Genomic DNA, 26767 nt, shown 5'->3' with positions numbered 1-26767 from the left:
CAGATATCTGGAAACTGATTGTTAGGCGGTGAATTCCAAGAATGCTTATATACCCTTGCACATGGCCATCGCTCTTGACAGCTTGCTTGCGGATTTGACATCTGTCTCCAAAGACCCTGCCACCAGCTGCGCAATCCACCAACACCGCCTCTACAGTTTTCTGTCGTTTATCCTATTTCCCAATACTCAATGCGATAGCAATGAAGGGCTTTTGGGCGCTCCCCGCGTTCCTACGACTCGTCCTCGCCTCTCCGCACGCCTTCAGCGTCTTTGACGACCTCTTGGCTTTTCCGCAGGTTTGTTTGCCCACGCACTCCCTCTCAAAGTACCAATACCTGATCCTCACCTCTTTGTAGTATGAAGTCGTCTTCCCCGATTCCTTCGTAACAGAAGAGTTCGCATCATCGCGCCTCGCGCACGCTGCCTCGCGCCAATCTCCCTCCGCAGCCCCGGATTCGCAAGAGACGCAGGGACTATCTACCGGCCAGCGGCCGACCGGAAACTCGCATAATGAGGGCAATCATGAGTTCAACGGTGGCGAGGAAACGTACGAGGCCGTAGTGTTAGATGGCCAGCGCTACTTGTGCAGCATACCCGTGGTGGAGCCGCCGGAGCAGAACACAACGGCCACTCCAGAGCAGGTCAAAGATGAAGAGGAGAAAGAGTTGATGCGCGCGACGGATCGTGGGTGGGAGCTGCTTGAGGGGATGCAGGGGAACTGCATTTACTTCCTTAGTGGCTGGTGGAGCTACAGCTTTTGCTATAAGGATGAGGTTAAGCAGTTTCATTCGCTGCCGCCGAGTAAAGGCGTGCCTATCTATCCGCCGGTGGAAGATCCGGATGTCAAGAGCTTCGTCTTAGGGAAATTTCCAGGCGCGAAGGGTAAGGGGAGGGGTGGGAAGAAGGGGGTGGACGAGACCAGTGGCGAGAGCAAAAGCTCTAGAAAGACGTTGGATGCAGAGCCAGATGATGGGAAGAAAACTATGGAGCTGGCGAAGCTAGAGACTAAGGGCAGCACCAGGTATATGGTGCAGAGACTCGGCGGTGGGACGGAGTGTGATCTCACTGGCAAGGAGCGCAAGATTGAAGTGCAGGTGAGTATATCTATTCGCTTTCTCATGATATGTGGCTAATCGATCGTAGTTCCATTGTAACCAGGGGTCTGCCGACCGCATCGGCATGATCAAGGAAATTGCAACCTGCTCTTATTTGATGGTCATCTATACGCCCAAGCTCTGCAACGACGTTGCGTTTCTTCCGCCACAGGATAATCGGCCCAATGCTATTAAATGCCAGCCCGTCATCGCTACCGAAGATATCGCGGCGTGGAGTACAATTTCAGCTGATCTCCATGCCGCCGAGGAATTGATGGCATTAGCTAGAGAGCAAGAAACCAAGGACCCTGAAAGGCAACCTCGCCCCACCATTGGTGGTATCGAAGTTGGCGGCAAAAGACTAGTTGGCTCAGAAGGAAAGGTCATTGAAAAGTCGGTTGTCGCTGGAGGTGGCAAGGACATCTACATTGGCACGGTTGCCAGCAGTGATGGGAAGACGATGACCGAAAAGGAGCTGAAGAAGCTCAACATCAATGATCCCAAGGATGTGGAAAAGATGAAGAGGAATTTGCAGAAACTGGCAGGCAAAAAGGGATGGAGGCTTGAACTAGTGGATACGCCACGTGGAAGAGAATACCGAGGCATTATCGAGGCAGAAGATGAAGATGAACAGGGCTCTCACTCGCACAATTCAAATAAGGGCCAGCAACATGGCGAAGAAGCAGAGCGGGAAGAGGCGAAGGAAGAAGAGAACGCGGGGAGTGAAGAAGTCTACAAGGATGAGTTGTAGATGTCGCCTTGGATCCTTCTTTAGCTAGTTGTATTCCGAGCATTCTTTTCCAGCCTCTCAACTCTGAACAACGTGTCCATCGAGCAAACTGTCAAACCTCCCCTGCCAAAGCCTCGGAGATCCTATGCTTGCCAAAATTGAGAGGGCCACCCTCAAGACACCACTCCCCGCATTCCGATAAGAGCGATAAGCCGCTTGCTTTTGTCGTCATGCATCTCCGCGCCCCGTGGACTTCACCACGCTGCCGGAATGAAGGGTCATCTGCACCTCGGCGACCTGCAGATCGCGAAGAATCCCAACATGACCGATCGTGTTGGCCTCGTTAGCTTTTGGTTGTTAGAATCGCGTTGCCCGATAAGTGACTATGGATAATGTACACGGCGGCGGCATTGCCATTGAAGGGAAAGAGAACATGAACTCGGAGCACTTCTCGCCGTACAGGGCTGATGGAAAACTTGTAGGTCACTCGTTTTCTATGTTCTAAGAGCTAGAATCCCTTATATGGCAATATCTCTGGGAGAGGCTCTGCGCAAGTGGACTGATCATTTCTGGTGTATAGTATGGGTTTGTTTGTGTAGTCACAGGCGCAACGCAACCAGTTGGAAAGGCAATCGTCACTGAGCTTGCAGGTATGACTGGGAATACTCTAAAAAGGTTGTCCAATTTGAAGTCTATGCTCTGACCATTAAACTACTAGCACACGGTGCCGCCTGCATCTACGCCTGCTCTTCAACTCCCGACGAACCATACGCTCAATTGGCAGCAGAAGTGAATAAGGCATACCCGAATACAAAGGTCATTGGATACCCATATAAGATCACCAGCGAAGAGAATACACTGGGCTTGATCGACGATGTGCTGAACTCCTGGGGACGGTACATGACATGAACCTGCTGTAGCATCCAAGACTAACGTATCGCAATTAGGCTCGACGTATGGGTTACATCCTCTGGTCTTCTGGGCCCTCCTTCTATCGCCGAGACCTCCCCATCAGACCTCCGAAAATGCTTTGAAGCAAACTCCATGGCCCCCTTCTTCGCCCTCAAATATGCGCCTCCGGCAATGGCCAAGACAACTCCGAAGGGCAGCTATCCCAACGCTGCACCTAAGGACCAAGCGTACGGCAGCATCATAGTAGTTGGCTCTGTTGCAAGCACATACGGCGGTTGTTGGGGGCCATGCTTCACCATGTCCTCTCACGCCGCTTTGGGGGTTGTACGGGCTGGTGTTTCGGTGCTGAAGGGAAGCGGCATACGGATAAATTGTATCTCGCCTGGTCAGATTGATATTGGCGTTGATCTTAAGGGATTCGATATGCGTGGCATGAGCTCTCAGCTGCCACCGTCGAGCTTACAGGGTCCCGAAGCGCAGAAGGCTATTGTAGGACTTGAACGCGCGGGTCTTCCACAAGAGGTGGGAAGGGTGGCTGGGTTCTTGGCTAGTGGCTTCAGTAGTTATATCACCGGGGCAAATCTGGTGGTTGATGGAGGAGCAAGTGTCATGAATCCGTTGACTGTCCCGATCTAGAGATAGGGTGATTCGTAGACAAGAGCAATGAATGATAAAGACGATTTGAAATGATCTATGAATCCTTGACTGGGGTCCTATCTCGAGCTTTCTGTTGATTGTGAGACTTGCGTAGTCTAGAGTAGCACCGAGACTCACAATCCCACCTCTAATCGAGCAGTCAGCATTGTCCAACGAAAACGCTCTCAGCTCACAACCCGTCCTTATCAACCAAGATTTTAGTCTCTATAGCCATGACTCCAACTCCTACGCCTTCACAAACGCTCACGCCGTCTTCGGTTTCTCTTCCCTCCGCGCTTCTAGCACTTCCCTGGGCGGTAACGCATCTGGTCCAAAGCTCATCGGCAGCAATTCCCCCATTGTCTTAGCTTCATACGCCCCACTAGCATTATGCATAAATATCGGCATATCCAGCTCGCAAAACTCTCGTAGAAACTGCCGACACATGCCGCAGGGACTACAGAAGGCATCCATATCGGTAGCTACCGCGATAGCCTTGAAGCTTCCCAGGCGATGGCCCTGGACTACAGCAGTGGCCATGGCCACGCGCTCGGCGCAGGTGCCGACCGGATACGACGCGTTCTCGACATTGGCGCCGGATATGATGGTAGAGGAGGATTTGAGGAGAATGGCGCAGCCGACGCGGAAGAGGGAGTAGGGGCCTGGTGGGTTGGTGTGTTAGTGAGCTTATCGGACAGTGGTGAATGCGGCGGTATAGACATACAATAAGCCGTTTCGCGTGCTTCAAGGCATTTTGTGGTGAGTGCCTGGATTTCTACGGTGGATAGACCGTGGATGAGAGCGTTGGTCTCTAGGGTTTGCGCTGCGGAGACTTCAGGTGCGATCGTGGACATAGTGAAGGGGGGAACGAGCAAGGTGGGAGAGAGGGGCCTATTAAAGGCCACTCTGCGGACATCAAAACTAGTCCCAATCCGGAGCTAAGCTTATTCACTACGAAGTATGGCTTGTTGCTTGATCCATGTTTGCAATACTCCTTTCCATCATTACATCACTATCTGCGAGGGACAGTGTTAACCGCATAGGTCGCTAATGACTTCACATCTTGTACGTCTAGGTACAATTCAGCATGCTAAATATGGGTCATAGCATAGCTACAGCGTGGTACGCGTCTAGGGGTACTGCATGGTAAGAGTTTTACCAATTGGAGACACCAATTCTGCCTTTTTTGCATGATTCTATCAAACAAACTATTTAACATGACGACGACAAAACAACACTAACTAGAACAATTAGATGGATATACACTCGAGTTGGAGGAGAATCTAAACGCGTCAGTACGATTGGTTCGACCTTGAGAAATCGACAACTACGCAAAGCACGTACCTTCTCAATATATCTAACACCTATCGTAACGCCATCTTCATCCTCGAACTCAGTATCATCGCCAAAGTCTGCATTAGTCTCGTCTAGGCATGTCAGGCATGTGACGACTATTTCTGTGTATTTGTCTCCCATTCGGCTGGGTAACATCTTTGTGGCAAGCTCTACAAGCGCATCTTTTACCAGAGTGGCCTTCTTGACCTCGTCTTCTTCTTGATCCTGCAGAACACCGAGCAGCGGAGATGGAGCAGGATCAGTCGTCTTTTCATCTTGATACACCACGAACGTATCCCACAATCCGATTTCCAATAGGCATACCCCCAGGCTGTAGATGTCATGCTGCATGCTGTACTCATCTTCAGGCTTCAGCCCCTGTCGTCGAGGATGTCGATAGATGTCCTTGTACCAAACGCAGTCTCCAAGACGCATTGTCCGTCCTTCTGCCATCCGAAATTTTTCAAATCCGAGGAGAAACGACGCTGCCAGGGTAGAATTGGGGCTTTCGAATATCAAGACCGTTTCGGGCCGGATGCTTTTGTGGACGAATCCGTAGGTGTGAATGAAGCTGACGGACGTAGCCAGTTGCTGAGCAACCTTGAAGCGCGCGCTCAATGAAAGATCCTGATCTGCTTTGAGTAGAATGCCCCTCAAGCTTTTAGGATGCTGCAGTCCTTCTGGGATATTGAACACGAAATCGAAAGACACTATCTTTTTCTTGGTAGGCTCAAAGACCTTCACGACACCCTTGCATTCAAGTAGGCCGAATGTAAGTGCATCTGCCCGCGAAAGTTTGCGAGCGAGGTCTCTAACATCTTTATTCAGGATGTTTATGTTGACCTCTGGATCACCTGCAACCGAGTCTAGGATCGAGAACTTGCTCGTCGGCGTCCGTTGTATCAATTCGGCCGTAGAAAAAGGGATTCGGGTTCGACTAGCTGAAACGAGACCATTCTCAGGGAGGAAGATCTTGGTCGCAATTTGCGGTTCTTCCTTCAACGAGTCTCTCAAACCTCTTGCAGTCACTATAGAGCCGACTTCAGTTCTGTCGTCCTCTAGTTCTTGATCAATGACAGGACTCGCGACCTTCATTATCAAGAACCAGGACGGATTGAACATCTTCTGCCACGATTCGAACTCCTGAACTGCTTTGTCCAAGCTATCCTTGACTAGAACATACTTCATTTTTCGTATTCCGATCTTGTTTTCCGTTTCACAGTCCTTATTCTTTTTCTTCTGCACTCTTTCAATCTGCGCAACTGCTGCTTCTAATTTGCCAACCAACATTCGCAGGGTTCTGCTTTGTATGTTTTGGAATTCATCGTCTAGGGTGCTCCATATCTTTTGGAGGAACTCAACTTGTTGCCTCGTTCGGTACCAGTGTGCCTCCACTGTCAAAATCCGCTCTTCTACATCCGCTTCCGCGCCTTTGAAGGTTTTGTAGGTTTCGACTAGGAGATTGCCATATCTAGGGGAAACTTGCATTAGTATTGATTAGGTTTCACGTCAGACTATCAAACTTTATATGGAAACTCAACGTACCGAAAGGCCAAGTCAACAGTTGCGACTATGCCCAGGGCCAGTTCCGCCATTCTGCCGTACACCTAGGCAGCAGCTGAGTTGATCACGTGCTGGATATTCGAAAAGCCAAGTAGGCGTAGGGTTAGAGTTCGAACACCTTGAGAGAGCAAACGCTAATAGTCTGTTGTTTTCCTCCTTCAGCAGACTTGTGAGAAGCGTGAAGAGGATCGACCGGCTTCCCGAAAGCTTTTCTGTCGGTACAGTAAAGATACGAATCTAGGTTTGGGGGAAAGGCACAGCTTTATGGTTGCAAGGTCGCGGAAGCGCCACTTTAGAACTGCCCGCAGGCCTGCATACTGATTTGTGGCTTGGCTTACAATGCTGCATGATTTATGCAGCCTCATCACCTGACCCCTCCAAGCGCCCTCAGCCTCGAGACCTCAGCCTACACGCTCCACTTGAGCCTTTAATCTTATCATTTCTGACTTTGAGATCCTCTCTCTCTAATCGCGCTGGTACCTTGATCCTATAAGGGGGCTGTCTTGTATCCCGTATTCATGCCTTCACATCTGCCTTCCGTCGCTGCTTAGGGCATTGAACAGCCTTGCGATAGAAGATTGACATTACCGCGGAATAGGCGTTAGTTTTGATGGCTTCCAAAGCGTAGTCCGAGAACCTAATCAACCGTTCCTAAAATCGTCGATATGCTTGCTTTTTCAGACCTCGTCAGAGATTCCCGGCTGAAAACTCGATTCTCCTCAAAGTACACTCAGCATGTCTACTACGTCTCCGGAGAGACACCGCGACAGAGGAAGGTGAGAAGAGAAGAGCGGTGGGAACGCAGAGAGAGCCTCGGATCAGGCTCCTTTGGAACAGTATGGCTTGAAAAGCTCACGGCCGAGCATGCCAGATATCGAGCAGTCAAGGAGATCCGTAAGATTCAGCGCGGCTCGAACACGATTAGCTACGGTCGTGAGCTCGAGGCTATTGCTAAATTCTCTCATGAAAAGGTTAGTATCTTGTCACGATAGCCTCACATCATCTTGCTATGCTAACATCATGGAAACTAGTACGAACTTTGCTTTGTCAAGTCGTACGGATGGTACGAAAATGATGCTAGTGTCTTCATTGCTATGGAGTACTTTCCAAACGGGGATCTTCAAAGCTATCTGTCCTCGCCTCTGCCAGAGAAAGAAGTTCAGCAGATAACTTTCCAAATTTTGGAGGCGTTATCCTTCATGCATGAGAACGGCTTCGCCCACCGCGACCTGAAGCCATCTGTAAGATTACCATGGCTTTTCCTCGTTTCTAATGGCTAAATTCTTCTCCAGAATATTTTAGTGAAGTCCAAAAGCCCGGACTGGTGGGTCAAAGTCGGAGATTTTGGAATCTCAAAGCGAGCAGAAGACGGCCTCACAGCTCTACGAACGTTTAGCGGCACTCCCGGATTCCTTGCACCAGAGCTCTTGGTTCAAAATGGCCTTCTCGACTCCAATGAGCTTAAATTCGGAAACGAGTATACGACAGCTGTAGATATATGGGCACTAGGCGAGATTGTATTCCGTGCTCTCACAGGTCAAGCGCCGTTTGCCAGGTCATTGGGCGCATATATTAGAGGAACCTCCCCATTTCCCGTTGAGATGATGCTGTCAAATGATATCAGCGGAGAGGGTTGCGACTTCGTCAAAAGCTTGATGGCTCCGCTGCCTAAAGATCGCCCGACTGCGCCAATAGCGGAAGAACACACTTGGATGGAGTCTCTGAGACCTTCATCTCCACGATCTTCGGTAGAATTCGAGAGGTAACTCAGTTCAACAAAGATCTCGTCTTAAGTATTTTTTTTTTTTTAACATATTTCAGGTCCGAGCCTCCATCCAGTCCAGCCATCCTCGCTGTCTCTTTGGAGAAGTCAACCACTAACCAAACGAATCCCACGTGGCTTAATGAAGCCTCCGGATGCTGGAGCACCATAGACGGAGCAGCACCCGATATTGTGCTATCAGATATGGCAACTAGTACCAACGATCCGCAAGCTGTGCGGCCTCGGCCCGGAAACAGTGACGGGTCCAATGTGATGATTCATGACAAGACGCTCATTTTGATGCAGCACCGGGGGGAAATTTCCGATACGAGCAACTTGATATCGAAGGCCAAATCCTCGATAGAGCGTCGGCCAGGCAAAGATGTTGTGCGAGACACGCTTGAGAAAACACCCGAATTGGATGAAGCTATCATCAGAGACCTGAAGGGGGGGCCTTCAGAAGGTGATATGGCGAACGATGATTGTCAGAGACAAGACAGAGATCGCGCGGTTATAGCCCGAATAAGACGAGAGAATGATGCTAGCATCGGCGGGATCTCTCTCGTTGCAGCAGCAAGGGCTCTCGGGAGTTCTGGAAAGGCTAGGGAGAATGCAAGAGAAGTGATCAATGACGTAAGCAAGGACAAGGGTAAAGGAAACAAGAAGGAAGGACAAAAGTCTAGTCCTAGAAACCAGGAACGGAAAACGGAAAAAGAGGCGAAACGTCGTTCAGTTCGTTCAGTTCGTTCTGCTGAGGAAGAGGTTGAACAACGCCGCAAGCGCCGTGACTCACATCGGCCATCTGACAGTAAAAAGAAGGACGAATCTCGGCGAAAGGCTCCCGCAGAGGCGGAGAAGGAAAGGATCGAGACTGAGGAAGAATGGAGGATTAGACGTGAAGAACGGAGCATTAGACGTGAAGCGCGCAAGGCCGCGATGAGAGCCGAGGCAGAGACAGCTAAGGCTGAAGAAGAGCGCATTGCAAATGAGATAGCCGAAAGGCACGCGCGTTATGAGGCCAGAAGGAAGGCAAGGCAGCTTGAAGCTGCAAAACGTAAAGAAGAGGAAGAGGCGGCACAACGAGAGCGTGAAGAAGAGGAGAAAGTGGAATTACGGCCACGGATCCGGCGTATATGGTTCCCGGGTCACCATATGCAAATCCGGTGAAACCGCTGAGTCTTTCGTATTGTCAGATGAAATGGGGTCTGAACTTTGTGTGTTGAACTTGACCGAAGAAAACTTAGCGGCAAAACGCGAGTGGAACAGAAAAAAGAAAAGCGCTACACCTCCACCAGGAACGGCCAAAGCCAAAACAGACAGCGGTGGGTATCGTGTGACGCTGAGACGCTTGACCGAAGAGGAGGCAGCTGCGGAACGAAAGTGAGCGCGAAAGCTGCGAAGAGCCAAAGCCGGCGTCGTGAGCTCGTCAAGTACAAGCTGATTGTAATTGATCTCCCGAGCTGTCTTTTACAGAATCTCCTTCATTGCAGTATTTCATGTCTCAGGTTTTTTTTTATGCAGAAGGCCCTGGACTTTCTTGAGTAGTCGAGATTGCTGGAGGCGAAGAATTGGGCATGAACAAGAGCATCGTAGCACGGCGAATCAATTCCACGACCTTTCACATGTCAATATTATTGTTATCTTTTGATGTCTATTGAGTTTTTAACCTATTTTAGATGTATCTAGTTTAAGCGTTTCTTTAATACTATCTTCTAAGAGCTCACTTTCTAAGAGCTTTGACTCTAATTCCATTATCCGATTCCGCTTTCAGCAAATAGGCATTGCCTGCATATTTAAGGATACTAGAGATGATTCATTGCAAGCTGATGTATACAAGCACATTTATTCTTGATCAACTAGTCCCTCGCCCACGATGCCACTACACTTCTCGTCGCCTCATGCCAACTTGCAACCCCAGTGGCTTCCTCAAAAACCCCTCCCGCGTCTCCAACTCTCCCTGCCTCAGCTCAAACTCATACCGCCGGAAGACTGTTGATACAATAAGCATCAATTCCATCTCCGCAACGTTTCGGCCCACACAGGCACGCGGGCCGTAGCTGAATGGGATGAAGGCGGCTTTCTGCGCCTCTGTAGCAGTAGCCCAGCGCTCTGGGCGGAAGACTTCAGCGTCGGCGCCCCAGATGGCGGTGCTGTGATGGATCGTGTACGCGGGTACAGAAAGAACGGTGAATTGCGGGAAGTGGTGGCCGCAGACGGTGATCCCTGGTCCGGGGGGGATCTGGCGAGGGAGGCCGAGGGAAGATGTTGAGTGGATCCGCATTGTTTCTTTGATCACGGCATCAAGACTACGTTTCTATGATTAGCTGAATGTAGTAGTGGAGTAGTAAGGTGAAGACTAAAAGCAACGTACTAGAGCAGGTCCTTCACCATGGCGAACTCGGGAACCATATCTACATCTGGAATGGCCTGGTCTAGCTCTTCTTGGAGTTTCTTTATCACCTCTGGGTGTTTCAGGCAGTGGTACAGCAGCGCACAGCTCGTGTTGCTCGTCGTGTCGCTGCCAGCAATGAGCTGGGTGAGTGCTTCAGCGGTCAATTCCTCACGGCAGAGCTTCTGGCCTCGTTCATCGCGGCCCTCCATGAGCCGGGCGAGTAAATCGACGCGTTTGGTCTCAGGTGCAGCCAAACGGGCGTTGACGCGAGCCGTTGCGATGCCAGCTAGATTTTCGATTGCCTTCATTCCTTGTGAGAAGAACGGATCGGGAAAGTGTTTAGCGTAGGGCTTAATCTGAGGGAGACAACCAATAGTCCTAATTCAATCAGCTAATATATTCATTGAAGAAACGACAGTCGACATACCCGGATACCTCACCACGCCGGTTCAGCACTTCGATAGCTGGAGCGAACGTTGGCGGCGAATCAGGCGTCAAGCGAACCTCTGCGAAATCCTTCCCTTCTTTTAGCATTCCAAAAGGAGCACCGAATGCTAGGTCGCCAATGATGTCGAAAGCGAGGTAGTTGAACCAGTTCAACGCATCCATGTGCTCATACCCGCCTTTTGCCGACGCTGCCATGCGGTCCCATTGCTGGACCAGTTCCTCGAGGTTATGGTGCATGTACTGCTCAAACTGGCCAACCGACTTGGCACTGAAGGTATGAGCGACGGTCTTGCGTTTCCGGGTATGCTCAGCGCGGTCACGGGTATTGAAGAGCCCGCGCTGGATGGAGACGAAGGCATCATAGTACTCGCTGAAGAACAAGTCAGAAACGCCCCATGTCTTCGTATAGAGTATAATACCTCTTTAGAAAACCGTTTCCGTGTCCGTATATGATTGGGATCGCATCCGCGTCCGCAACTGAGATATGATGGGGCTGGATGCGGACCAGTGTGCCGTACTTCTTATGTGCGTCGTCAACAGCGAGGTATCGCTTTCCTTGACGGCATTGATAGAGCAACCAGAGGTTTGTCCATGCCGCAGGGAACGGGCCTGGTATATCTCTGATTTGCCAATTGCGGATGTATGGAAGGAGATAGTAAAGAACTGGAACTGCCAAGAGGGAGTACCAAGTGAACAGGAAGGATAGAAACATATTGGCGGGTTGTGTTCCTTCGTGACTAGTTGATTGAAGATATGTGAAGGCGAACGTGTCAGTCTTATATTAGCTTATGCCTGTTTTAGAGGAGTGAAAGATTCCAATATCAGCGCTAAGCTCCGCGAAGCCGATCCCCCTCGCCCAATCGCAACAGTCGATCAAGGTTGCTGAGAAGCCGATATTTCCAGCCGCTCTGGTCCAGCCTCCAACCCCGCGATCGAAAGTGACGTTGTGGAGATAACTCGGGGTCAGCGGTCAGAAAAAGCGCTACCGTGCGGTCGCTGAATTAGTTCCTGGAGCGGGTGTGGGGAAGAATCTCTTGGCGTAGAGAGGCGCGGCTTGCACGTGACCTCGTGGTTTTTTAGGTCACTGATCATGGGCTAATCCTCTAGACGTTAAACGAAAGAGGCATTGTTGTCATTAAGATCTGAAATAGCTCGCTTTGTGCCATGTCTATCTACATTCAAGCGAAAGTAGCACATAATATGATCAACCTTGATTCAGCGTCAAACGTGATAGATGATTGTATTGTCCTAGACCTCCGGGTCCCCTCGCCGATTTTGGAACTTTCACGTCTTTCACGAATTGCGGCAACAGGGCCACCCAACGACTCTACAGGTGGCTCAAAATACCAAAGGCACATCTTGTTGCGATCCCTGAAGGTCTGTTGAGGTACTTTTGACAGTTGCAGGAAAGCGCAGATATAAGGCTTCGACACGTGTCAGTCCCGAGAAAACTGCCGACGGTCAGACAATGCCGATATATTTCCCGAACTTCGATCATCAATGTTTGCCCCTCAACTCCCTCACCTGTGCCTGTTAGCAGAGGACACAAGCATACAAGGGTAGCGTCAAGGTCAACTTACCAGTGCCGGCGTACGCAGGCGTACCCAGGTCCTCTCGCCCTGTTTAAGGTGTAAATTGCCTTCATCATCCTGCCACTGTAACACTTCCCCCTCGCGCTCATTCAACGGACTATAGAGGCTGTCAAACTGGAGGAGCTGGCGGTGTTCGTAAGATCGGACGATTTCAGCAAGACACGCGGGCCCATCAATTTCGTAGGCTTCAAGGGTGTCTGGGTGTAATAAGTATCGCATCGTCAGGTCTGGCGGGCTGTGCAGGTCTGGCGGGCGGCGCAGGTTTGCCATCCGGTCCGGTGAATCCGGTGAATCGGGAGGATAAGACAATTTGAAAAAAAGGTCCTCGACTGCCCGAAATACACGCCAAAGGCCCAATAGGTGCTTCAGTTCCTCCCGCGTGTCCAAGGATGCCAGGAAAATCTTTGCGCGATGGTACTCGCAGTACTTGATCCAGTGTTTCTTCAACTTGGCATTGAGCTGTTCGAATAGATGGTGATGCTCCGCTTCCAATGCCACATGTGCCATTGGGCTTGGTTGCTTTGTTTCAGTAAAGTCCCATATAGGAACCGACCCTATGTTGAAATTGCGGGAGTTTGCAAAATTCCATTTGATGATGGAAGTGAAAACTTCCAATTCTTTCAGAAGAAGGGAGTCGGGAACGGCGGGGGCATTTCCTGTCGCAAGAGACCTCCAACTCTTCTGGTAATCGGCATAAATGGTATCTTCTGGGTAGTCGTAGTTTTTGTCGCTACCTCGGTATCCGTGTGGCAAAATACTAACGGGTTTGTGAGAGGGATCGGGAGAAAGCTTCCAAGTCTAGCTATCCCATAAATGGACGACGACGTTTTCTAGGACAGCACTTCTCAGGCTACGCCAGGATTTGAGCGGTTTCAAAGTGAAAATGGCGGCAGCAATGATCTCTTCCCTGTCCCAAGTGGTGCGCAGAGTTTGAACATGGGGCTGAACCCGTACGCTTCGAAGGTGAGGAGCAGCCGCGAGAAGCTGCTGCACTCGACGGATGTTGTAGCGGAGGCGGTATAGCGTCAAGTCTTCCCAGAGTTGATCGTCCAGATACCCAGTTTGTGTGAAGACCAAAATACCCAATTCAACACATTGTATGTTCTGAAGTACAGTAGTTGGAAGTAAGCAAGTTGGAAACATTGACAGCCCCTGGTCTGCTGACGTATAGTGGTTAACATGGTAGGTTTTGCCTAAAGCCTGAACTTGATTGCCTGTGATTTCTAACAGTGAGTGGGAGCTCGCCATACAGGACGCTCTCAGCCTCCTGTGATATCTGCTTGTTGACTACCAAGACGCTGGTGTTGACATGCCCTTGATTATGATGTTGATTCTCAGAGAAGATCGACCTAAAGGTGCAAGTGTAAGCAAGTGCTCACAAATAAGGGTATTCACAGTGCTTCGCTATAGGTTTGCGCTCAATCTTTTGCCACTCCTATCAGCGGTTTCGGTTTTTCTGCGGAAAGAAGACATCGGCCTTTGATAGTAAGCTCAGGCTTGTGAAGTTCAGATCTTCGAAACTGGATCGAGGTATTGCACACAGTGGCAAAGTAGTGTACATAGACTTATGACGATGCAGTGTACGAGACGACCTACTTTCTGGTATTTAGGAACAAGTAACGTATAATCATTAGTCGGAGCTCGACCGGTATCTGGAGTAAATAGCAAGGAAAGGGATTAGGCGCCTCCGCATGCTTGCTGCACAACAGCCAGCGAACTGGCAGAAGCTCGAGTGGGCATCGACATTCTTCTCCGCATAATTCGATGGCTCTGCAATATATTGCTCTGGAGCCACAGTCGATGCGTTGGGTGCATGTTGGCGCTCAGCCTGGCCTGGGAGTCCTCGCCTTGCGGGAGCATCGCTGACCGTCCTTTTTCGTGGCAGAGCAGATGTTGGAGAGCTCGGCGTCTTTGGGGTCATACAGGACACAATCTCGAGTATGATCGCCCTTGCTGTTCTTCTTTTGGCATTTAGCATTCGCCATGGCTGGGTGAGTGGAATAGGATTGAGGGAGTGAGAGAATCAAAAGAATGATATGAGTGTGGAATATCACAGGTACATGATTCTATTAAAAATGTGCGTGTCTGCCTTAGAATAGAATAAGCGGATGGCAGTACCGTTGGTTTCTCCTCTGTCGACCCACGGTTCTCCCCGTTGTAACACCCGTCTGGTATATACATGCCAAGTGTTGTCAGTCTACGAGTTGATGTCCAGGTACCACTTGGGTATGCAGCGCGTCTCGTCACAGAAGAGTCGCGTTTGGGCAGGCCTCGGCTCTTTTCTCCTCATCTGTTCTACAAACAACATCATGTAACATCGAAAGTCGTCCCGCAGATGCCCAGTGGAACATTCCTCCATGGCACCTAGTTCATTAACAGGTACTCATGTCATTGCCCAGACCTCGCGGGACCTTGGGGTCGCTGTCATTTTCGGACTCGTTGGAGTTTCCCTCTCTGACATCGCAGAATGAGCCATCAATCTAGGCATACGATTCATCGGCTTCCGCAACGAGCAGGCAGCGAGCTGTGCAGCCACTGCATATGAGTACTTGACTGGCAAGCCCGGACTATGTCTGGTCGTTGGCGGACCGGGCATCTTTCACGCAATTGCAGGAGTAAGCAGTCGTGCCTCGACGTCTACTCGCTCGACACTGAACAGGTCCCTAGCTGAACTAGAAAGTGCATTTTCGCTAACTCTGGATCAAGTCGGAACTCATCAGCTAACTGTTCCCCTCTATTGCTTCTCGGTGGTTCTAGTGAGACCTATCTCGTCGGCAAACGCGCCTTTCAGGAGCTCCACGCTATATCCCTCCTCACATCCCACACAAAGCTCTCAATACGACCAACAAACCTCGCTGCTACACCCCAAGCCATAGCAAATGCATACAGATGTTCATGGTATGGAAGGCCAGGAACTGGTTTCGTGGGCCTGCCTGCGGACTTGGATCCTGTCGAGTCTCCCAAGGACATTGATGCTGTAGAACAGGTACCACCGCCTCCAGCTATTGGCGTGTGCAGATAGACATATCTTCCGAAGAGATTGGACGAAATAACGGTCACGCTGACTTGGGAATTGTGGGCGATGTTAGTATCGTAGTCCCACGGCTATTGCTTCACTTAACAAATTGGCACTTCGATGCCTCCTCCGATTTTGTCATGGTCTACCTAAAGTGCAGAAAAAGAATAAAGTTAAAGCTGCTGTAGTTGCTGCAGTTGCTGCCGATTCAACAGTTCCTCTCTCTTATGCACATACCTTCGATGTGATTAAAACTGCTCTCCACTCAGTTTCGCCACCCTAGGAGGATGGTATCGTCTACGTTTCCGAGGGATCGAATACCATGGACATCTCTAAGTCTGTCTTCCCGATAGAGCGCCCTCGCCTCAGACTAGATGCAGGCTCCTATGCCACCATGGGCGCTGGCCTTGGGTATGCCATTGCTGCATGAAGCATACAATGGGATAGCTGCGGAAGCTAAATTCGGTTCAACTACATGGAAGAAATTTGTGGCAATCGAGGGCGATAGTGCTTTCGGATTCAGCGGCATGGATGTCGAAACAATGGCACGGTTTCAAATGGACGTTTTGATCTTCGTCATCAACAATGGTGGTATCTACTTCGGCGGCTCCAACTCGGCCAAGGACTGGCTCCAGCGACAAGCGATGACTGTGTGTGGTGCAAGTGGTCCAGGAGTACTTCGAAGCTGGGCACTAGACTGGGAAGTCTGGTATGAGAAGATCGCAGAAGCATGCGGCGGCAAGGGGTTCCTCTTACGGACGCCCGAGGAGTTGCGCAAGGCTCCGATCGAGGGATTTCACGCAAAGGCTCCCTGCATCGTGAATGTCATTATTCAAAGTGGTAAGGTAGGAAAGCCCGTAAGTCAAATGTTATGGACGTTCACGATGCTGGATTTTTTGACTCATCTTATCATAGAACTTTAGTTGGCAATCAAGCTCAAGGAAGAAAGAAAATTCTCAACGGTCATCAAAAAGAACCTCGAAGTTTTGAAGAGTTCAGTAGTAGTATCCAAGCTGCCGAGGTCTCTTCGCTATAACTATTCCTTCGCTGATAATACCACTCTACCGATTCAGTATATCGATGTAATTTTCAACTGAATGAGATTTGAAGGTTTTAAGTAAAGCAAGCAAATAGCAAAGCACGATCATCTACCTGCTATGCAAGCAAGCCAAGATGTCCCTTAGATCAACATCCCAGTCTGATATTATAGATAGAGCTGAGCTGATTATCCTATAGACTATGTGTGATCTGGACACGGTAATCCCGCAAAGTCGGAAGCGAAACCCCTAGGAACCATGGTAGCACCTCTACCGCTCCACGCATGAAACTCTAATATCTCCCATGGGATATGAGTGGATCTGCGAACTCTGGTGCCTCTAAAGGAAGTCAGAGCGCACCTTCAGAGTGCACCTGAATTTTCCGTATATGAAGGCGATGCACCCCCATGTCGCCACGTCTTCTCCATACCTCAGCAACTATACTTCTACCAACACACCACTACGCACTCCCCAAACTCAGTAAAAATTCATAAAGACGTACTGCCGACCCACCACTAGCTCTACACCGCAGTTACACTACTACGCTCTTACAATACTTTCACAAAACCCCCTCAAAGCCTCAGCACTTCTGAGCAAAACCTCTACAGTCCCACAAATATGTCTTCCGCCACCACCGAGACGACTGTATGTCAAGTCCGCCACAAATGGGACTTCCTCGCCGTTGGCACCGACCGCATTGCCCCCTTTGACCCAGACGAGCAATGCACCATTTGCCAAGATTCTTGTGTAGTCACGGAAAACGAAAACCCTACTGTGCGCATCAGGCAGTGTGGACACTTCTTCCACAAACTTTGCTTGACCGGCTGGCTGGACGAGAACCCATCGTGCCCTAACTGTCGGAAAAAGTTGTTCAACGGCCGCACGGGTGAACAAAGGCGGGGTTTGGTGTCGGCCTTGTTCTCTAATGCCGGCCCCCAGACTCCGCAGGGTTTTGTTGAGATATTGGAAGCTCTTCCAGAGAGCTTCATCCTTGAGTTTCACAGTGAGTTTATGGATTTGGAGTTTGAGTTTGGGGAAAACGATTCGGTGGAAGTGGAGGAAGGGGAACCAGTAGTGGAGAGAGAGGAACTGGACTTGGAGAGAGGGGAACCGGAACTGTTGGAGAGGGTCGAACTGGCATTTGAGAGATGGGGACTGGAGCTGGGGAGAGTGGGACAGGAAGTTGAGAGATGGGGACGGGAGCTGGGGAGAGTGGGACTGAATTTTGAGAGATGGGGACTGGAGTTGGAGACAGAGGAACTGGAATTGGACGGTGTCACAGTGGAAGTGGAGAGAGAAGGACTGGAAATGGAGGAAGAGGAACTAGAAGAGGATCGTGAGGAAGTTATATGGTATTGAGCGCAAGACGGCGGTGGTGATGGATTTTTAGAGGAGACAGCGCCTGGAATTCACAGATCTACCATTTGGGGTATAGATGTTAAGATGTCAATCCCTGGAGATATATCCAAGTGCCTGGGAACGCAATGTATTTTACTATCTTGAACTGTGTCAACTTGAAACTGCAGCACGTGCTCTTGCATCGTTCCTGGAATGGCAAGGTTTGGCGGCTGGGCATTGCAGGGGATGGAGTCCTTCAGGCTTCAGTATCGCTTTTCCATAGTCTTAACACACCTCGACTCACCCACTTTAGAAGACGCTCCTCTGCTTCCCCTTCACCAAACACTCATCGTCGATATTGCCATGGCTGCCCCAATCGACGGTCTTCCTACAGAGCTTTTTCTTGAAGTCACACGTTACCTTCGCCATGGGGACCTTTTTCAATTGATGCAAGTATGCAAGAAATGCCACCAGATTGTGGAACCAATTCTCTGGACCAAAGTCGAGCTTCATAGACCGTCGTATCATGAGGACTACGCGTATCCCCATTGGAATACGGACGCCAGATGCGAGGAGCGGCCTTATATGCATCTAGCAGAGATAGGGCCCACAGATTATCATTATCTCGACAGTCGTCATGCAGACGTTGCGAGGGTCTTTCTCACGAGGTTTGAAAATATTGAGAAAGACGGGTCAGAACGATTAAGACGCCTGGCTTCTCAGGTACGGTGGCTTTGCCTGCACGTGGATCCGTATGAGGATGGCTACATGAACCGCAATTGCTGGAACGTCTTCATGATGTTCACCAATCTGGAATATCTAGAAGTGGATGCCGCGTGGGCCGCATTGGAACCATTTCACTCTGATGCGCAGCCACTAGCTAAACTCCGCACTGTAAAACTTAGGGGGTATGTTCCACGCGAATTTGTCCAGTACTTATGTCAACGACCGTCTCACATCGTCGATCTTGAGCTTGCTTTGCTGGATAACCCAGTCGGTGGTACCTTGCCTTACAAACGGACGAACCCTCCACCCAAAGCATTAAAACCTCCAGAGGACTATGAAGGGATGACTGAGGAAGAGATCGGTGCTTTCGACGACGTGGAGGAATTCGACGAGGAACAAATAGCCCCTCGTCCGCTCTGCTGGATGCCAGAAGGCTTAGGCTCTCAATTTACCGTGTTAACGCGACTTTGGCTGTGTAAACCTGGCGAACCCGCCTTCGATATCGATAGTTGGCATAGTGCTTACTACTCGGCGCTCTCAGACAAGCGGGCATTAGAAACCTGGGCCTCGATCATCCGTACCGCTAGGGCAACAATTGTCTACCTCACCCTCGAGGATCGTCTGTCAGTCGAAGAGATCGAGGTGGAAAGTACAGACAGCGACGAATTCATGCAATATTATAGCCATGGACTCAGCTATCACAGATTTGTCGCAATCGTTTTGCCTGTTCTGATGGAAGAGGCGCAATGGCCTTCACTCAAGCAGCTGCAACTGTATGGGATCGAAATTCACGACTCGACACATAGCCGCGATAGGCATCCACATGTCGACATAAGAAGCAAGCTACGGCAGAGACATCCACATGCTAAGGTAGAAACCTATCTTGGAAGGAGAATGACCTTCGATCATGCAACCGGGGAAGTCAACATGTACCGAGGTGATGGGATTGGGTGGGATGGTTTGGATGAACATGTATGATGGTGGTAATCCAGCGGTCATGAAGCAGATGAGCTTATTCTTCAATTCATGAAAGTCTAGTCTTCTCATACACTTTCTCAACACCGACACAGATGTTTTAGCGCATAATTATTCTAATAGAATGGGTTTACATCTTGTTCGACCAACAATGTCGATGTTAATCCTAGAAGCAGTTACACGAGCTTCCCATAGCTGGGAGATTATATAATATTCTCGTTTCTTTTCCTTTCCTTAGCCGTTGACCACCGCTCCTGAAAAGGTAAATTCATGCAATCTAGCTCCTAAGGAACAATCTCGTAGGCTCAGTCCCAACCTGTGCCGGACTTTCCACCTGCAGCTTTCACTCCCCTCGCCGTTGAGTCCTTATCCAAGTTATACTCATATCCCATGGGCACGTCAATCAGCCTCGACGTGATCCTAGCAGCCTCATAACTCATCTCCACCTCTTTCTTTCCTCTCGGTTTCATCTCCGCCTCATACGTATCAATCGCGTCCTTCAGCGTCGACTCACCTTTCACAACGGAGACAACGGCGTCTACTATACAACTTGCATCCTGCACTGCATTATTCAACCCCTGACCCCGATTGGGAACCATACTATGCGCCGCATCTCCAGCGAGCGTGAGCCGTCCGCCGAGGTTGTCCCAATATCTGGGCGCCCACTGTTTCAATGCGTCAATCGGAGGGACGGCAGAATCATCAATGTTCAGCACAGCGGTACGGAACGGCTCGCAGAAATTCGCCGCCTTCTCTTTCCAGAAATGCGCTCGCGCCATTGGATCTTCGAGGTCTTTAGTCGATGGCGGGCCAGCCCACGATCTGTTCCTATCAGCACACGGCCATCCATCTTTCGAAGGCGAGCGACACAGACATGAAATTCTGGAACCTCCACCCCGCCGGGTCCGGATCCGCCGTATCTATCGCCGCGAGGAAAGCCACACACTTCTCCCCCGGATGATACCCCAGCTGCACAATCGGATGCACGCTTCTCAGAAACCGCGCCTGCTCCGCCGTATACTTCGCCTCTGAGAAATTCATCATCGTAAACGGCGTCTCCTCTGACCTCGCGGCCTCAACGCCCAGCAGCACTTCCCGGACTCTGGAGCGTCCCCCATCACTACCAACGAGCAGTTGTCCTACCTCTTCAGACCCGTCCTCGAAGACAGCCGTCACACCCCCCTCGCCCACTCGTACGTCCGCCAGCCGCTTCTCCCACCGCACATCCACGCCCTCGATCAGGAAGTTCCGTAGTTTCCGCCGCGAGACGCGCACGAGGTTCTCGCCGACCGACCGGCCCACGACTTCGCCCGTCTGGATGTTCATCCGCTTCGGTGGCTCCGAGTAGTCGTAGTGCGGGTCGACGCGGGGTTCGTGGATGCGGGCTTGGAGCTCAGGCGGGAGGGTTTTGAGCAGGTAGGGCGTGCCCCAGTGGAGCAACATGCCCCAGTCTCGGGACTCGAGGTTCTGGGGCTGCCGTTCGAAGACGGTGCAGGGGATGCTGGCTTTTTTGAGGCCTTGGGCGATGGCGAGGCCGCTGGGGCCGGCGCCGATTACTAGGACGCGGGGGTTTGGGTTTGGGGATGTCATTGTTGGAGATGAGGCTTTGGGAAGGGAATGTGGTGGCGGAGGGCGAGTACGAGTGACTTGAATCTATAAGGCCGGACCATATTTGAAGGCGATGGTGGTTGCTGGAAGACGCGAGGTAAGCAATGACGCGTGAAGCTATGCAGAAAAGGTCAAGCGTTTCGACATCCATTCAATAAGTGAGACGTCTGGCGGGTTGCCTAACGAAAGAACCACGGAGTATCCTGTCATGGTAAGCACGATCCTACCCTCTGTACAGGCGATTGAACTCGACAGTACGTAAAACGAAGCTGTGGGTCTAACTCAACAGCCTTCTACGGTAGAGCTAACGGTCGCGACAACGTGCTCCTCTGATGAAGTCGGAGACGTGATGTGATGTGATGCAAAACCACGATGCAAAACCCCTCATGTCGCCTCAGCGAAGAACTCTTCTTCAACCACCCGCACCAGGCGAGTCAGTCAATGAAAAGTCGCAAGACAAAGCGGACCAGCAAAAATTACGCCGGTGAAGCCCCCGAGGGAGATTCATGACAGCCCGTCGCCACGTTGTGCAATGCAGGACAGTCTGCTAGGTGGACCGAATTCATGAGCTCAGCCACCCCAACAAGGTCTGTGAAGATTGTTAGCTGTGATGCGAACCAAGCAGGAGAGGAAGAGGAGGCTTACAAGTATGGAATTCGTGCGAAGGAGCCCGAGGGGGGGGGTGGCTATATACCGAGCGAAATGACGCCAAGGCGCTAGCGGCCAGCGTATCGAAAGCCGTGGCAGGTCATGGAATCGCTGCTGCCTGGAGCCTGCGCGGGTCCAGAGTGAGGAGGCTGGTGAGGTCCGTGGGTTGAAAAGTGGCCACTCCCAGGGGCTGATATCACGTGAGTCAGATTCTGCTCGAGAATACCTTCGTATTTTTGTGTAAGAGGTCCCACTCATCCTATTGTAGGCTATATACTTTGTCTACTGCTTTCAATATATACCAAGACATTGAAGCAATTGAAGCATTACAAGTAGCCGAAGTAGCATATCACAGTCCGTCTGCATACTCAAACCCATGTTTCTGTCAATACACCGACGCACTACACGCAGTCGCAGAAGACTCTACGCAGAGTTTCAGCTAGTCACTATATCCGCAGTCTTCATCACGTAGTAAATCATCAATTGTAGTATACACCTAATGCCCATGAGAAGGCCCCCAAGACACCGCATAATCTCATCTCCTTTTCCAAAGCATATCCTGCCTTAGAGCTGCGACAGCCATAGCCGCAGCCAACTGGGCCCGCCTTCCATCAGCGCCCAAGAAAAGTCCCATCTTAGAGCTGCGACAGCCATAGCCGCAGCCAACCATCAACGCCAAGAAAAAAGAAGACGCTTACCTGTTAGCTGTACTCGCCAGCCTGACAGTGCCACCCTCACCCCCGTCATCCTCATCCTCGTCACCTCCGTCCCCGCTAGAGCTACCGAGTCCACCATCATCACCATCGCCAATACCGAGTCGTTTGACTGCAGAAAAGGCTTGATGCGTCACGTGCAGCGCGTTGTACATTTCCCACGTCGATCTGCGAATCTCCTTGGCCATCAAATCGGGATCCGTGTCGCTAGCTAGAACCTCCGGATCTGGGCCTCGGGGAATAGGGAAATTGACTGTCAGCCTGCCACCAGGACCAGGAGGGGCACGGAGGCCATTTCGCGGCGGCGCAGAGGCCATGCCTGGCTGGGTCAGGGTGTCCAGGATTGTCTCAGACGATGCGTGAGGAAAGTCGTCCAAGTCGGATGGGAGATTAGCGATATCATTGTCCTGGCTCGGCGAGCGACGAGGGCGGCGTGGAGGCCATTGACTGAGATCACCAGTCGTCAAGGCTTCAATCTGGTCCCATAGCTCGTCCAACGATTCGTCGTCGTCTGCAGAAAGATCGGTATTGTAGGATGGTGGCGGGCTAGAAGTTGAGTACTCCGAGTCATAAGCTGCATTGTGGTTCCATGTATCCCAGGCCGATGGCTGATGATGGGATTGATGTGGGCGTTGCCGGATATTGCTAGGAGGCGGTTTCATGTCTTGCTGGGAGACTGACGCGCCTCGTGTGTGAAGACTACCGTGATACGATGATTGGTCCTGGTCCGAGCCGTATCCATGTTCGGGATCTTCGTCACTAGGTGTCAAAAGACCCAAGACCTGCTGCATAGGCTCAGATTGAGTTGGGCGATGGAACGACGCCCGGTTGTTGGTGGAAGTGCGCTTGACCTGATCTTCTAGATTGAATGGATTCTCATTGGTGGCATCTGCGTCAGTCGCGGAGTTCGCGGTCGAAGGTCGCTGGGATTCTGCTATGTAGGCCATATCAAGATCAATCATGGACGTTCGTAGTGGCGACTCTGGAGCTGAGCTAAGCTGAAAATCTTCAAATGCAGCACCAATGGGCTCCGTTGCAACGTGGCGTAGCTGTGGTCGAAATCCAGCTCCAAGAGTAGGTGACGCATGAAGAGTAGGACCTTGGTCGGACATACTGCTGACTTGCGCGTCTGGCTCTCTGGCCGGAAAGACAAAATCACGGGTCGTCCGACGATTGTGATCCAGAGGGGCCGTGAGGATAGGAAGACTCAAGTCTTCTGGTGGCTTAGGGTCCTCTTCGGGTTCCACCTTTGGGAACGTCCATTCGATTGTCTGACGATTTATGTTCTCTTCTCTCGGCTTTGGTAGTTTCCATTCTTTCGTTGTTCGTCGCGCGGTAATCTCCTCTTGGGCCATAGTAAAATTCCAATCCTGTGTTGCCCGTCGCGCTGTTTGATCTTGGTCATAGTAGTTGTACTGCTCTTCTTCTTCCTCATCGAGCTCCCGAATCGTTCGCCCTCTAGCTTTTAGAGTAGGAATCTCTCCTAGGTCAATAGGCGGCCCTTCCCTGACGACGGGTGCCGCAAAGTCAAGATCGATAACAGTTTCTCGGTTTGGAACTCCGGGATTGAAGTCGCGAAGAATAAGGTCCGAAGGAGGTCGCTCAGATGTGATGCTGTTTCTGTACGGTGTTAAATTAGGATCAAAGATACGATCCAGTCTCTTCTTTCCACGCTCCGCTGCCTGTTCCTGGTGGCGTTGGAGGAGCTGTCCGAACCGGTCGTCGGGGTCTGGTTTGGGTAGCTTGTACCTGGTGATGGTTTGTTGCGCAGAACCGGTACCGAATGGGTCAGATAACGAATAACGAGAGTATCGGCGGTCGAATTCATCTGTGGTGCTGAAGTTCCAATCATCCTCATCTTCGTCCTCGTCATGAGGCTCAAGGGGGTCCGGAGCCTGGGCGCCATACATGTTGAACAGCGACGCACGAACGCCACCTCCCTGCTCCCATCTGATGTAACGTTCAATGAGTTCTTTCAACATGCTGGTCGGATGGGTTTGTGATGTATCGGCAAGGTAGGGGTGCTCGAGGATTTGATCTGCGGTGGGTCTGTCTTTAGGCCGGCCCTCGAGAACGTAGGCCACAAGTTGGCAAATACCCTCTGAGTATCTCTCGCCTTCTATCCTTGGTGGTGCCTGCTCAGGTAGCTTCTCCGGCGGTAGCCTATGGAAAGGCGGCGCGCCAGTGACCATCTCGAAGATGGTACAACCATAAGCCCACACGTCAATCTCTGATCCGTAAAGGATAGGCTGTGGTTGCAGTGGGTTGTTCCGATCTATGTCTTTGACCCATTCTCTCTGGAGCTCGGGGGCCATCCAGTTTGGAGTCCCGACAATTGTAGAGCGTTTGGCGATCTGAGGTTCGAGCACGTTAGATACTCCGAAATCGCATAGCTGCAATCTTCCTTGTTCGGATATCAAGATATTGCCACCTTTTGTGCACATGTTAGCCTTAACCGTCGGACTGTTTTAAGTTGAATTGACAACAAACATTTGAGATCTCGGTGAAGAACGCTTGCTTCGTGGATGAACTTGAGAGCAGAGGCAAGTTCACGAGCAATCGCTATTACATATTTTTCTTCGAGACCAGGAGCGGCAGTCATCAGTGTCGGCTTCATCAATGTGTAGACACTGCCTCCAGGACAGTATTCGCTGACGATCCACAGCTCGTTGTGCACTGGAAGCGCTTCCATAATGATGTTGACGTAGTGTTTCGCATTGCTAATACTCAGTTGTTGGAGCACGCTGATCTCCTTGAGTGTTTCGTCGAGTGTGTTGTCTCCGATGTAGTCTGGATTGTCCACATCTAGAATCTTTACAGCAACGAGCTCGTTTGTTTTGCGGCTCTTGCTGTCATATGGTTTAACATTGATTAAGAACAATGGGAGAAAGAGAAAGGGAGGGGAGGGAGGAGTGCGGGGAGGGGGTGTCTTGGGATAAATCTGCTTTGGTAGGTGGGTAGGGGTAGCCGTTGCCGACCAGAGGGAAGATCTGTCTACGAACCTCTTGAACACACGACCGAATGACCCCTTTCCAATCAATTCGAGGAACTCGTACGGGGGAGGCTCTCCGCCAGCTCGGCGTGCTCTCTCCTCCACGAGCGTTTGCATTTCCTTTGCCTGCTCTATCTGCTTCAATTTCGTGCCAGTTGTAACCGGCAGCTGCAACTGCGAGCTAGCCATTGTCATAGCGAGGGTGTCGGGGGTCTGTCCAGCTTTGATAGTGGGAATGTCCGAGGAGTCGCCCTGCAGGTAATGGGACGGTATTCGAGGCACAGGCTGGAGCACGAAGGAGGAAACAGGAGCCAACGGATCGGAACTGCTTTTCTTCTTCCTGGTCCCTGTCCGCTTCTTGCCCTTGTGTTGAGAAACCGACGTCGTGGGTCGGCTGTGGTAATTTGGGAACGGCGGGAAAGGACCTGGATCGCCGGGGTAAGGGGTGGAAGGTGCGCTATATGAGGATTCCGGGGAGAGAAGGGGTGGCGAATTCAAGCCTAGGCCAGCTGGAACGTATGTCGGCGAGTGATCGTAGGGGAAGGGGTCGTCGTCTGACGATCTGTACTTATGTGAGCGGATCGATTTGGCGACATCTGAGAATATTTTCTTCAGGGTTGGACGTCTCTTCTTCGTTCCCCCAGTGGTAGGAGTCCTCTCCTTACTGCCGCCCGCCATGGTCAGGGGCTCCGCCATCCAAAGCGTGGTGGAGTGTGGTGTTGTGAGGAAGTTGAAGGAGTAAAGAACGCGACTTACCAGCAAGTGTGAAGACGTGTTTGACTGCGGGGCTACGAGTGGCCAATTCCTGGATTCACTTCATAGCTTTCCTTAAGTGTTACCCTTCAACAATGCTTAAGAACCCTTCCACCAGAGGTAGACTTGGGAACACTTGTCTTCCCCTTACCATAGGACCACATCTGTTTCCTCAGGGGACATTCTCGTTAATTAGATGTAAGTGGGAGACTTCAAGGGTTAGTTTTCGATATTGTGGGCGTAGTTCTGGGCGTTGTGGTGCATAGGGGAGCTGTTCGAGATATCTGGTCCCTGAAGTTTCCCTGGAGTTGAGGTCTGAGATCCACTTTCAAGGGTCGTTAGAAAAGCGGCGAGTCGCGTCCCGCTTATTTTGCTTTGAGGTCCGTGCTATGGAGCTAGATCTAATTAACACTAGCGCTATAAGTCACGCGTTCGGCGCTTTGGCTACGAAAGCCCACAAGGTCTCTACAAAGGTATCAATACAAAATGCTGATATTT

At 50.9% G+C, this 26767-nt stretch overlaps 14 protein-coding genes across 14 annotated transcripts; 6 read left to right on the top strand and 8 right to left on the bottom strand.

Moving 5' to 3' along the window:
• Positions 1-200: 200 nt before the first annotated feature.
• BDZ99DRAFT_393479 (uncharacterized protein) lies at positions 201-1845 on the top strand (the record flags this gene model as incomplete). The annotated part of the gene is made up of 3 exons (XM_033715848.1): positions 201-296; positions 357-1094; positions 1144-1845. 3 exons carry the CDS (start codon positions 201-203, stop codon positions 1843-1845), a joined length of 1536 nt encoding a protein of 511 aa, XP_033573826.1.
• A 412-nt stretch (positions 1846-2257) lies between these two features.
• BDZ99DRAFT_479240 (NAD(P)-binding protein) lies at positions 2258-3372 on the top strand (the record flags this gene model as incomplete). Its single annotated transcript, XM_033722221.1, has 4 exons — positions 2258-2302; positions 2405-2474; positions 2543-2720; positions 2772-3372. The coding sequence occupies 4 exons, from the start codon at positions 2258-2260 to the stop codon at positions 3370-3372; spliced, it is 894 nt and encodes a 297-aa protein (XP_033573825.1).
• A 264-nt stretch (positions 3373-3636) lies between these two features.
• Positions 3637-4226, bottom strand: BDZ99DRAFT_489991 (cytidine deaminase; the record flags this gene model as incomplete). The annotated part of the gene is made up of 2 exons (XM_033723027.1): positions 3637-4034; positions 4097-4226. 2 exons carry the CDS (start codon positions 4224-4226, stop codon positions 3637-3639), a joined length of 528 nt encoding a protein of 175 aa, XP_033573824.1.
• A 358-nt stretch (positions 4227-4584) lies between these two features.
• On the bottom strand, positions 4585-6302 carry BDZ99DRAFT_393878 (uncharacterized protein; the record flags this gene model as incomplete). Its single annotated transcript, XM_033715862.1, has 2 exons — positions 4585-6178; positions 6253-6302. 2 exons carry the CDS (start codon positions 6300-6302, stop codon positions 4585-4587), a joined length of 1644 nt encoding a protein of 547 aa, XP_033573823.1.
• Positions 6303-6935: 633 nt separating this feature from the next.
• BDZ99DRAFT_448433 (kinase-like protein) lies at positions 6936-8036 on the top strand (the record flags this gene model as incomplete). Its single annotated transcript, XM_033718066.1, has 3 exons — positions 6936-7241; positions 7302-7535; positions 7563-8036. The coding sequence occupies 3 exons, from the start codon at positions 6936-6938 to the stop codon at positions 8034-8036; spliced, it is 1014 nt and encodes a 337-aa protein (XP_033573822.1).
• BDZ99DRAFT_86543 (uncharacterized protein) lies at positions 8017-9555 on the top strand. Its single transcript, XM_033728983.1, has one exon. It carries the CDS (start codon positions 8237-8239, stop codon positions 9197-9199), a length of 963 nt encoding a protein of 320 aa, XP_033573821.1. The 5' UTR covers positions 8017-8236; the 3' UTR covers positions 9200-9555.
• A 123-nt stretch (positions 9556-9678) lies between these two features.
• On the bottom strand, positions 9679-11831 carry BDZ99DRAFT_465619 (cytochrome P450 3A3). Its single transcript, XM_033720587.1, has 4 exons — positions 11291-11831; positions 10852-11241; positions 10404-10802; positions 9679-10338 (listed from the first exon to the last, which is right to left on the bottom strand). The coding sequence occupies exons 1-4, from the start codon at positions 11581-11583 to the stop codon at positions 9912-9914; spliced, it is 1509 nt and encodes a 502-aa protein (XP_033573820.1). The 5' UTR covers positions 11584-11831; the 3' UTR covers positions 9679-9911.
• Positions 11832-12312: 481 nt separating this feature from the next.
• BDZ99DRAFT_86537 (uncharacterized protein) lies at positions 12313-13115 on the bottom strand. Its single transcript, XM_033728982.1, has 2 exons — positions 12452-13115; positions 12313-12395 (listed from the first exon to the last, which is right to left on the bottom strand). Exons 1-2 carry the CDS (start codon positions 12968-12970, stop codon positions 12369-12371), a joined length of 546 nt encoding a protein of 181 aa, XP_033573819.1. The 5' UTR covers positions 12971-13115; the 3' UTR covers positions 12313-12368.
• BDZ99DRAFT_86532 (uncharacterized protein) lies at positions 13116-13943 on the bottom strand. The gene has a single exon (XM_033728981.1). The coding sequence runs from the start codon at positions 13709-13711 to the stop codon at positions 13262-13264; it is 450 nt and encodes a 149-aa protein (XP_033573818.1). The 5' UTR covers positions 13712-13943; the 3' UTR covers positions 13116-13261.
• Positions 13944-14812: 869 nt separating this feature from the next.
• On the bottom strand, positions 14813-15154 carry BDZ99DRAFT_86521 (uncharacterized protein). Its single transcript, XM_033728980.1, has one exon. The coding sequence runs from the start codon at positions 15057-15059 to the stop codon at positions 14847-14849; it is 213 nt and encodes a 70-aa protein (XP_033573817.1). The 5' UTR covers positions 15060-15154; the 3' UTR covers positions 14813-14846.
• A 711-nt stretch (positions 15155-15865) lies between these two features.
• BDZ99DRAFT_500897 (uncharacterized protein) lies at positions 15866-16469 on the top strand (the record flags this gene model as incomplete). Its single annotated transcript, XM_033723760.1, has 2 exons — positions 15866-16336; positions 16395-16469. The coding sequence occupies 2 exons, from the start codon at positions 15866-15868 to the stop codon at positions 16467-16469; spliced, it is 546 nt and encodes a 181-aa protein (XP_033573816.1).
• Positions 16470-17031: 562 nt separating this feature from the next.
• Positions 17032-19744, top strand: BDZ99DRAFT_500896 (uncharacterized protein). Its single transcript, XM_033723759.1, has 2 exons — positions 17032-17852; positions 18168-19744. Exons 1-2 carry the CDS (start codon positions 17135-17137, stop codon positions 19556-19558), a joined length of 2109 nt encoding a protein of 702 aa, XP_033573815.1. The 5' UTR covers positions 17032-17134; the 3' UTR covers positions 19559-19744.
• Positions 19665-21181, bottom strand: BDZ99DRAFT_448427 (putative monooxygenase). The gene is made up of 2 exons (XM_033718065.1): positions 20430-21181; positions 19665-20377 (listed from the first exon to the last, which is right to left on the bottom strand). Exons 1-2 carry the CDS (start codon positions 21143-21145, stop codon positions 19861-19863), a joined length of 1233 nt encoding a protein of 410 aa, XP_033573814.1. The 5' UTR covers positions 21146-21181; the 3' UTR covers positions 19665-19860.
• Positions 21182-22274: 1093 nt separating this feature from the next.
• Positions 22275-25705, bottom strand: BDZ99DRAFT_448424 (kinase-like protein; the record flags this gene model as incomplete). The annotated part of the gene is made up of 3 exons (XM_033718064.1): positions 22275-24955; positions 25015-25373; positions 25527-25705. The coding sequence occupies 3 exons, from the start codon at positions 25703-25705 to the stop codon at positions 22506-22508; spliced, it is 2988 nt and encodes a 995-aa protein (XP_033573813.1). The 3' UTR covers positions 22275-22505.
• Positions 25706-26767: the final 1062 nt, after the last annotated feature.

The sequence above is a fragment of the Mytilinidion resinicola genome, assembly GCF_010093595.1.
Source record: "Mytilinidion resinicola strain CBS 304.34 unplaced genomic scaffold BDZ99scaffold_15, whole genome shotgun sequence".
NCBI classification, from domain to species: domain Eukaryota; kingdom Fungi; phylum Ascomycota; class Dothideomycetes; order Mytilinidiales; family Mytilinidiaceae; genus Mytilinidion; species Mytilinidion resinicola.
This window is presented reverse-complemented; position numbering and strand designations above follow the sequence as displayed.

Coding starts and splice junctions, on each gene's coding strand:
- BDZ99DRAFT_86543 (XM_033728983.1), top strand. CDS start 8,237: ATGGCAACTAGTACCAACGATCCGCAAGCTGTGCGGCCTCGGCCCGGA.
- BDZ99DRAFT_465619 (XM_033720587.1), bottom strand. CDS start 11,583: ATGTTTCTATCCTTCCTGTTCACTTGGTACTCCCTCTTGGCAGTTCCA. Junction 10,803..10,851: donor CGGCGTGGTGAGGTATCCGG/GTATGTCGACTG, acceptor TGATTGAATTAG/GACTATTGGTTGTCTCCCTC. Junction 10,339..10,403: donor ATGGTGAAGGACCTGCTCTA/GTACGTTGCTTT, acceptor ATAGAAACGTAG/TCTTGATGCCGTGATCAAAG.
- BDZ99DRAFT_86537 (XM_033728982.1), bottom strand. CDS start 12,970: ATGGCACATGTGGCATTGGAAGCGGAGCATCACCATCTATTCGAACAG. Junction 12,396..12,451: donor GCCTGCGTACGCCGGCACTG/GTAAGTTGACCT, acceptor TAACAGGCACAG/GTGAGGGAGTTGAGGGGCAA.
- BDZ99DRAFT_86532 (XM_033728981.1), bottom strand. CDS start 13,711: ATGGCGAGCTCCCACTCACTGTTAGAAATCACAGGCAATCAAGTTCAG.
- BDZ99DRAFT_86521 (XM_033728980.1), bottom strand. CDS start 15,059: ATGCCCGGTCCGCCAACGACCAGACATAGTCCGGGCTTGCCAGTCAAG.
- BDZ99DRAFT_500896 (XM_033723759.1), top strand. CDS start 17,135: ATGTCTTCCGCCACCACCGAGACGACTGTATGTCAAGTCCGCCACAAA. Junction 17,853..18,167: donor AGAGGAACTAGAAGAGGATC/GTGAGGAAGTTA, acceptor CACCCACTTTAG/AAGACGCTCCTCTGCTTCCC.
- BDZ99DRAFT_448427 (XM_033718065.1), bottom strand. CDS start 21,145: ATGACATCCCCAAACCCAAACCCCCGCGTCCTAGTAATCGGCGCCGGC. Junction 20,378..20,429: donor TGGAGGTTCCAGAATTTCAT/GTCTGTGTCGCT, acceptor TGATAGGAACAG/ATCGTGGGCTGGCCCGCCAT.